Source organism: Neoarius graeffei, chromosome 24 (assembly GCF_027579695.1).
Source record: "Neoarius graeffei isolate fNeoGra1 chromosome 24, fNeoGra1.pri, whole genome shotgun sequence".
NCBI lineage: Eukaryota > Metazoa > Chordata > Actinopteri > Siluriformes > Ariidae > Neoarius > Neoarius graeffei.
The window spans coordinates 4,113,506-4,123,349 of NC_083592.1; the positions used below are offsets into that span (position 1 = coordinate 4,113,506).

The 9,844-nt window shown below is 42.6% G+C and overlaps 1 protein-coding gene across 1 annotated transcript in view; it reads left to right on the forward strand.

Annotated features, from left to right (window-relative positions):
- Nucleotides 1-899, forward strand: part of LOC132872770 (BOLA class I histocompatibility antigen, alpha chain BL3-7-like) — a 29,904-nt gene extending 29,005 nt beyond the window's left edge. The window contains exons 4-7 of the mRNA XM_060907841.1: nucleotides 1-257; nucleotides 341-454; nucleotides 664-690; nucleotides 790-899. The exon at nucleotides 1-257 is cut by the window's left edge and continues 25 nt beyond it. Of these exons, the coding sequence (XP_060763824.1) occupies nucleotides 1-257; nucleotides 341-454; nucleotides 664-690; nucleotides 790-824 (433 nt within the window). The 3' untranslated portion in view covers nucleotides 825-899. The remainder of the gene's footprint in view (nucleotides 258-340; nucleotides 455-663; nucleotides 691-789) is intronic.
- Nucleotides 900-9,844: the final 8,945 nt, after the last annotated feature.

The window sequence follows — 9,844 nt, forward strand, 5'->3', positions numbered from 1 at the left end:
CAAACACTCTCCTTCTCCAGAGGTGGTGTGTCACGCTACAGGTTTCTTCCCCAAAGCAGTGCTGATCACCTGGCAGAAGGACGGAGAGGACCTGATTGAGGACGTGAAGCTCACAGAGACGTTACCCAACCAGGATGGAAGCTTCCAGAAGAGGAGCATTCTGAAAGTCCCAGCTGAGGAGCTGCAGAAACACAAATACACCTGCGTGGTTCAGCACAGCAGCTTGGGGATGGAGTTAGAGCGAGAAGTACCGAAAGGTCCGAATAAAACTCCAGATTTACAGAGTGAAAGCTGATTTACTGCTGCAGCAGAGAATAAAGACTCTGTGTTCATTTATCAGATGGAGAATCAGGAAGAGGATCAGATGGAGGGCAGATTGGAGTCATCATTGGTGTCGTCGTGGCTGTCGTCGCTGGTGTCGCTGCTGTTGTCTTCTGGAAGAAGAGGAACTCTGGTGAGAGGAGGAAGGAGGCAGATGTGAAGTTTTCAGAGAACAGATTTACACTTTCTCATTCTGAGAAGATTTGATGAATATTTTGCATATTTTTAATCTTCATTAATAAATTAGACAAGACAATAAACTGATATGAACTCATTATCTCATGAAGCCAAACACAGCACTGAGATTTTATAATAACTGTCTGTCCATCATCTGTGTTTCAGGATTCAAACCTGTTCCCCCCAAACCCTGTAAGTGAACCTTTATGATCCATAAATGATGTTTAAAACCACTACATTATTTATTAGCAGTGTTTAGTTCACTTTGTGATGGATTTGAATGTTTTACAGCCTCTGAAGGAGATTCTTCCTCCAACAACTCTTAAACTGTGGCTGTGTGTCTTCCTGCTGGAGTGAGAGAGTAAGACATGATGATGTTTACAGTGTAATATGGAATAAAAATGTGTGTGTGGAGTGAACATCCAGCAGAAAAGCCTGAGCTCACATTAAATCTCAGATCAGAGCTGATCCTGTTTCTGTCTGTGTGTTTTTCTAGGGGCGGGGAGGAGATAGAGATGAGGAACACACACACACACACACACACGCGCGTTACTCCAGTGGGTAATCTGGTGTGGGATTTTCTCTGTGATTCGATGGACGGCTTTTTATTGTGAATCTGTTATTGCTGTAAAACGGAATTAGTAGATAGGTTTTTTTTTTCCCTCCTTCTCAGGGTGTCGCTGTGTTTGAGGAATGTATACAAGCTTCTTTCCTCTGTACATTTTATCACTTTTTTTTAACTTCCTTTATTTTAACAGGTGCAGTCATACAGTATATCACAACCAATCATTTTCAGCATAAATTTAAGTGCTACGGGTACAAGTCTTAATGGGGTTAACTGTCCATGGATGAAAAAAGAGGGAACATCCTCACATCATATCAAATGAAAATGTAATGCAGTGGGGATCCAGTTGTTTAGGAATACCTGTTTTCAGTTGTAATACTGCAGTCGTGTATTCCATATTGTACAGATGTTGAATTCGGTCCCTCCATTGTGTTATTGTGGCCAGGCCCGTTTCAAGCTATTTAGGGGCCCTAGGCAAAGGGGGATCCCCATAATTATCCCCCCCTCGACGAAAGGCCTTATGGCCGCCTACCCACTGAAGACTTAATAAATAAACATCACACATATTGTAATCATTCTTACGATTTTTACTTAATAAATGAACTCTTTACATTATTATAAATAATTATCAAACCCAATTAAACACAAGAATAGACAAAATACACACACACACACACACACACACACACACATATATAAATCAATTATGAAAATAAGACAAAGTAATATAAAATGTGTAAATAACAACACTAAATATTTACAGTATATACACAAGTAGAAATAACTTCAAATGGTGATTAAATGATTACAAACATGAATAAGAATCTTAATAAGAACCAGCACACACAGAAAAGTGCAAAAGGTATAGAAAAACACAAAAATTTAAGAATACACAACTAGAATCATGGAAGCAAAAACAATACAGAGACACAAGCGAAGCAAACTTGCCATGTCATAGCCATTAGCCGTGCTGATCGCAGCAGGGCTTCCTTGCAGAAAGTTTGGGTTTCTTAGCTAAATTACTGCATTAATATCCAACCAAGGTTACAAACTTAGCCTATTTATGTAAAAAAAGAGCTTTCTTGTGAGCCATCCCCTGTCCTACTCCATTCATGCTCACGACACACTAGCTACTTCTGATGAAAGCCATGCAGCTCACTGAAACTAACTCTATGACATTTTGATAAACACAATAAGTTAATCTGGGAGAAGTTGACAGTCTTTCACCTATTTGTGTGGCACATATTAGAATTTTTAGCCAGTCCTTGCAAGTTTGTAAGCTTGTTGTGCATGACAACGTTTACATCACTGTTATAAACACTGTCTACAAGATAACTACCATTAACGTAAGCTAGCTACCAAATTTGCTTGTCGACCCGCTTGGTATTAATGAGTGTGTACATTCTCACTTACCAGTGTCTTGTTTTTTTCTGTCTTCCTCTTCCCTTTTCTTCTTTCTCTTCTGGCTCCCTGAGGGGTAATTTCACTTCATATTTGATTTTTTTTTTGCCGTGGAGCTCTGCAACCACTTGACTGGACGGAGATGGGCATTGAGGGGTAGCCTGGGCCCGCCCATCCTAAGTGTGACGCAACACGAGGGCCTGTTGCGAGCTTAGTCTGGCAAGGCAAGCTATCTACAGCTCTTCCAAGCTCCCGAAAAATCGGGAGCCAGTCAACTTCGAGCATCTCCAACGGCCCTGGGTAGAGGCGTGTTCAAGGCACTGACATAGTAGAACTGCGACCGGAAGCCATAGATTGTTTACAGAATCTATGCCGGAAGCGCTTCATTCACTAGAAACATTACGAACATGGAGCAAGTTCTCATTGAAAACGGAGCAAAGAGCAGCCCTGGAGGTATTTATTGAAAGAAAGGACGTTTTCGCCTTGCTTCCGACCGGCTTCGGTAAGAGTTTAATCTACCAGTTAGCCCCGTCGCGTCACATACGTCAGAGGAAAGAGTGATGTGATTGGTTTAAGCTTCGTCACAGCCTTTTCTGGCTTCGACCAGTAGCAAACTGAGGCATTTCAGGGAGGCGGGTCAACCACGGGCTCTGGGAAACGGTTGGGCTTAATATCTTTGCCAGACCAAATGCTCGCAGAGCTTTGAAGTCGCGTTAGCCAGACTAATTGAGGGGTTGACAACAGACTGTCATTGCACTTTTCGGCCAAAGCATGTAGGGAGGCGCTGTTGTGCATTAGGGGGCCCCCCTTGGAACTAGGGTATTTCAACAAGTGTCATTAGGCGCTGCGCTGCCGTGCTCAAAAAGTTGTCATTGCTATTGAATACATAACCAGTCGTTTGGCAGCGGGGGCCCTTCGAGGGCTGGGGCCCTAGGCAATTGCCAAGTCTGCCTACCTTGTTGCAACAGGTCTGATTGTGGCTTCAGCCAGGAGGCTGTTATTACTTTATTTGCAATTAGAAGAAAGTTTCTTAGCAATTTTATATTGACTATGATATTTGTATGATTTTTTTTTTCCTCTTATGACCACTTTTGCTCCCTAAATTGAAGGGTTAACTATCATTTATCTCAAAGTATTCTTTTACATGTCTCAGATACTGTTTGTTTCAGTACACTGAAAAAAAATGTCTTGTAGAATTTACTTAAGTGAGTGCAAATTGTTACAAGGATTTTTTAAAGTAAATTTTAATGCTGTTATATCAAGTAAAATGTTCTTACTACTCACCTTAACATGCGTAAAGATATTAAGTAAATGTTTTCATATAGGAAAATCACTGTCATCAAAATATTAAGTAAATGTTACATGTTTCTATTATTTTACTGTTGTGTGAAAAGTAAGTTACTTTTTTTGTTTAAAAATTTGAATTCATACAAAGTTTTTACTTCCTGTAAGTATGTAAATATTGTTTATTTTGATAAGTTACTTGTATCACAAACCAAACCATTAAAATATAATGCAGTTAAACTGTTTGTCAGCTTTTAACCTTAGGCCACTGAACGTTGGGGGAAGCAGCAAAAAAAAAAAAAAAGACAAGACAAAAAATGTTGGGAGGCACTCAACTGTTAAAGCAGGTGAGACTGTACAGTAGTTGCCATGGTGATGGTATTTAAGACAGCAATTTCAGCTTTAACGCTTGCAGTTTGGGGGACAGCTTAATCCCATCCAGCTCAAGGAAAAATTTCTGAAACCCCTCAAAAGTGTAGTGCAGTGCTGGGGGGTCTGTAAGGTCGAGGGTATAAATCAGTCCCATAAGCAGTGTGCAAGCTTTCGCAGTGCTGCTGCATCCTTGTAACATCTTGCCTTCAAGAAGGATGGATACATCCACTGGATCCTCTCCATCAGCACCGTGGACAACCAGGATCTTGAGGATGTGTTGAGAGGCATCACTGCGGCAGTCCTCCTGCGTACAAGATGAAGAAATTCTGTTTTGTTCCTTAACAGGATTCTTGTAATCATTTGTAGTGACTCAATTACCAGAGCAGAATGAACAAATACATGCTAAAAATGATCAGTAAACATGGCTTCGATTACGCACCTGAGTTAGTAAAACAATTGTAGAACAAGCACAAGATGGCTGCACTCCACTCCACTGATTGTAGCACCCAAATGAATGTTGCTTTCAGCCCTAAATCATGTGCCTCTGCACTCGGACCGTCCCCGACTCAGACTTTTGTTGGTCAAATTGGATTTAGCTGTTCAATACAAATATTCAACTATTTGCTTCTCACTTGTACGTTTTATGTGTACACCGGCAAAGCATTTTTTGCAGAACAAATGCCAGAGAGTAAACCATATTAAGCTGATTGTGAGCTGTAAACTCAACACTTCCAAGCAGAAGGCTGGGACAACATAACGTACTGGAAGGATTTTAATCATGCTTTATCTGGCAACCTTCAAAAGGGTCCTCTTCTTTCTCACCAACGTACAAAATGAGGCTGCGGATAACAGTTTAATATAATGTTAATACTGAACCCTTATTCATAAACAATGAAATGTCACAGGAAAACAAAAGCGCATACGTGTGGAGGAGTGATGTGAGCGCATGAATTTGTGCTGTAATTGCTTACATATATGTGTAAAGCAGTGTGTGTGAGTCAGAGAAACAGAAGGTCCATCTCCCTGCAAACAAGCACAACTTGTAAACACACCTGACTCAGTTTGTACAGGGACGGGCTCAGCTTGGTCCCCACTACACCTCCCTTGGTCTTCATCAGGGTAATAAGTTTTGGTGTGTAGTGGTCAAGTTTGTCCATGAAGCTGGGCTCCAGGGAAATTGTGGTTATTCTCCTGAATTTCTCCTTGATCTGCACTGATAAAATCACAAATACAATATCAGGAACTGAGCTAAATAATCTGGTGCAAAATAAAAGGAGTAAAATATGACGAGAGAATTTACACCTTGTAAATATTCATGGTGGAACGATATTTACTATAGAAACATTGTTAATGCTTATTGGAGCAGGCAATATTTGTAAGGGTCTGTAGAATCACCTACCCCATCTTCACAAAACAAAGCAGGCCATCTCTCTCTGAAGTCATCAGCAGGTGGACTTCCACTCACAACCTCAAGCCTTCGAATGGAGAAGGTTTTGGCCATTTTTTCTTGAATCACCTTGGTGTTAATTCTTCTTTACCTCACTGAGAAGTTCCAGTCTTTTCATCTCCAGACTGTCACTAGTTTCTCCACTTGGATGTGGAGGAAGGTAGTTCACCTCTGCTGTCTTCGGTCTCTTGCCATTTTTTGCAGGAGTTCGCTCACCTGGGGGTTTCCTTTTCAAGAAGTTGACATCAAGCTCAGGACAAGGTACTTCACACCACCTCATTTTGGAACGGTAATTAGCCATCTTGTATTTAAGATGCTGCTGCCACCCATACATGCCTGAAAATGAGGCTGCAGGCTTCCTTAGGCATGGATGCTTTTTTAACAGAGCTTCTCATCATCATCATCATATTTCCCTCTTGGCACATTACTGGCCTTGGGGGGTGCTCCTGATGGAGGTAGTCTAACATCCATCAGTTGCATAAGCCTTGTTTTGTCCATCGTACACCGTCTAGCCTGTGTCCTATCCACCCCAAGCAACTTTTCAAACTTAGTCCAGACTTTGGTCGGTGTTCTACAATCAAAAAGAACTTGCTTTTGTATGGCCCAGTTTTGTAACCTGCAAACATGGCCTAGGTATTTCAAATACTGGCGTTGACAGAAGATGCGAATAGGAGGAGTGTTTGTAAGTTCCCTCAGTTTTTCATTGGAAATTTTGTATCTCCAATCTACTTCACTGTCATCGGACACTTGCTTTTCTCTTGTGGGAGCATTGATGCGTTGAAACCCACCCTTGACCATTTTCCTTAGAAATCCGTTCCAGATCACTTCCACTGTATCCAACTCTTTTTCAGTCAGTGCACATGCCTGTATACTATATAGAAGGCGAGATCGCACGCACGTGGTGAGGAATCTGACTCGAGTTGATAGTTTGACTTGCTTATCTGTGAGAATATGTTTTAGCTCATTCCATTTCTGGTAGGCCGCTCCAATTCCTGCAAATAGGAAACGAGACGTCTTTTCTTCATCGTTGGTAATTGTATACCCGAGGTATTTAAAAACCCTTACATTCTTAATTTTGTTACCATCAATGGTGAGCAGACTTCTCAAACCAGACGTCTCAGAGTTGGAACGGTGTATCTATCTCAAACGCCCTAGGAGGAGTAGTGGATCCAAAAAACGTGCCGGAATAAGGCAGAATAAGTAAACTTAATGTAGCATGTGGAATTGTGTCTTATTTTGCAATTCCCCTGGGATCTGCCTGGATTGGAGGAGCAGGTTCACTTAAATTACGGGGCGGGCTTTTATTTTGCTATAACTAGACTGGACTGAGGCCCTGGTAGTTGTTTGCTTCCTTCTGCGTCACTTCCGACAGCCCGGGGGTTGAGTTGGTGGTGTGGGGTACACATTAGCCGGTGCTCCTTGCTACAAACGAGTGTTTGTGCTCACGTTGTTTTTCCTGTCATGATTGCTCGTGGTCTAACTTGTTGCTGTGGCGTTCAAGTTATTATGGGCTGAAGCGTTTGTGAGCTTCTGTTACAGAGATTTCCTTGCGTCATTACTGGTTCAGAGTAAGACTAAATACGCAGCATCCAATCACTCGGGTGGGCAGTGGCCAATGTTTAGGGCAACTCCACGCTATCCCAGGCTGCTGTTTTGTTGGGGTTGGATTGTAGCCCCATTTTGTTTGCTGCCTTTCATTGATGTGGATGGGTCGTATTTAGCCTGGCTAACGCGACTGCAAAGCTCTACGAGCTATTGGTCTGGCCAAGATATTAAGCCCAACCGTTTCCCAGAGCCCGTGGTTGACCCGCCTCCCTGAAATGCCTCAGTTTGCTACTGGTCAAAGCCAGAAAAGGCTGTGACGAAGCTTAAACCAATCACATCACTCTTTCCTCTGACGTATGTGACGCGACGGGGCTAACTGGTAGATTAAACTCTTACCGAAGCCGGTCGGGAGCAAGGCGAAAACGTCCTTCCTTTCAATAAATACCTCCAGGGCTGCTCTTTGCTCCGTTTTCAATGAGAACTTGCTCCATGTTCGTAATGTTTCTAGTGAATGAAGCGCTTCCAGCATAGATTCTGTAAACAATCTATGGCTTCCGGTCGCAGTTCTACTACGTCACTGCCTTGAACACACCTCTACCCAGGGCTGTTGGAGATGCTCAAAGTTGATTGGTTCCCGATTTTTCGGGAGCTTGGAAGAGCTGTAGATTGCTTGCCTGGCCAGACTAAGCTCGCAACAGGCCCTCATGTTGCGTCACGCTTAGGATGGGCGGGCCCAGGCTAGGTCATATTGCCTCTTGAGTTCTACTGATGTCAGAAGATTGTCACTTACACATGTTTTGATTTAATGGCTGTATGAGATTGTATGTAATGTTTTGTTTTTTTTAATAAGGGTGTCTGCACCCCTACGGCGGGCTGGAGTGTCTTTGCAAGCAGCTTCGCCATAGTTAAGCTAAGTAGTTTGTACTGTGCCAGTTGGTTTTGTATTGACATTGTATGCACTGTGTTAAATCCTGTGTTTTTTAAGTTCTTTTTTTTTTTTTTTTTTGGGCAGGTGTGGTTGGGCCTAGGCAACTGGCAGCCAGATCTTGCGGTGGTGGACTCTTTCACTTTTCTTGCTGTGGCGCATGACAGGTGTTTTAGTTTTATTTTTGTTTATTTCTTTTGCGAGTGATGTGTATTCTGGGATTCCTCCTTCTTTCGTTCTGATTGTCGTGGTAAGCCTCAGCCCCGCCCTCAATTAGTCTACCTTCTAGTCTTTGCACAGGCTTTCGATAAGCAGTGTAGCTACCTGTTTTGGATGTATGTGGGTGTTGCAGCCGCCCTGAGTAATGTTTTCTTTCTTTCTTTTAAATTGTATTTGGTAAAGGGGTAGAGAACCCCAATTGTGTCTGTATGGATTACCACAGTTTAAGATGCTAAGTGGATGTGTTTGAATTTAAAAACTGATTGAAAATAATTAATAAATTGTTTTTTGTGGAACTCGCGTCTCTTCCTCGAAGTGTGAATGAACCTGGGTGTCTATTGAAGTGAAAGGGGTTAGTAGTTGGCCTGCGGTGAACCTCCTTCAGGTGGCGTAGTCGACTAGTACGAATGCCCCTGGCCTCTGCTACATTAAGGCCATGTGCACACGTAACCGGGTATTTTTAAAACCGAACATTTTCCCCCTCTCCGTTTATAAAAATGTTTTATCCACACCACCTCGTCTTCGAAAAAAATCCCTTCCACGCATAACCGAACATCTGCGTTTTCAATCACATTCATAAGCATTCCAAACCTGTAGATGGCATTATTTCCCCAAATCCTACCCCCTAATCACATCAGAATAGCCCTCTGTTGGCGTCACTTCCGCCTAAACATGGCGCCAAGCTCGTTCATCTGGACAGACTCGGAGACAGAATTGCTTCTAAACACAATTTTGGAGTATAAACTTCAAAAGACGCAAGAAAACGTTGATTGGGAATCTTATCAGTAGTTGGGCTTCTAAAATTAAACATGTAAATAGCACCTGCACAATAATTAACGCTTTCAAGGCACTACTCCGATCCATTACTCTTTGTCCATGCTTAATCTGGCTTCTGCAGTAAACGAAGGTCGCACGTTTGACGTCAGGGCAGATTTGTTGTCATTTTTTTGGCGCAGATTGTGACGTTCTAAAACGCAAAACTCCGGTTATCTCTGTCTACACGAAAAGGCATACACGGAGTTTTCAAAAATCTTCACTTTGCCCGGAGTTTTTTTAAATATTCGTTTTTGATGTTTTCATGTGGATGACAGGTCAAAACGTAGAAAAATATCTTCGATTTAGCAGATACCCGGCTACGTGTGGACGGGGTCTAGTGTGCTTGAGCAAGCACACTAATAAAGAACAAAGGCATGTTTAATAAGACAAGACCAAATATTTCCCCACAAGATTAATGCAGGGGCGGCACGGTGGTGTAGTGGTTAGCGCTGTCGCCTCACAGCAAGAAGGTCCGGGTTCGAGCCCTGTGGCCGGCGAGGGCCTTTGTGTGGAGTTTGCATGTTCTCCCCGTGTCCGTGTGGGTTTCCTCCGGGTGCTCCGGTTTCCCCCACAGTCCAAAGACATGCAGGTTAGGTTAACTGGTGACTCTAAATTGAGCGTAGGTGTGAATGTGAGTGTGAATGGTTGTCTGTGTCTATGGCTACGTTTACATTACGTCGAATCAGCGGATCATCAGATTAACGTTCTTAAAACGATTCGCGTTTACATAAAACCGTTAGCCGTGCACACAGCAACACCAATACGCGGATAC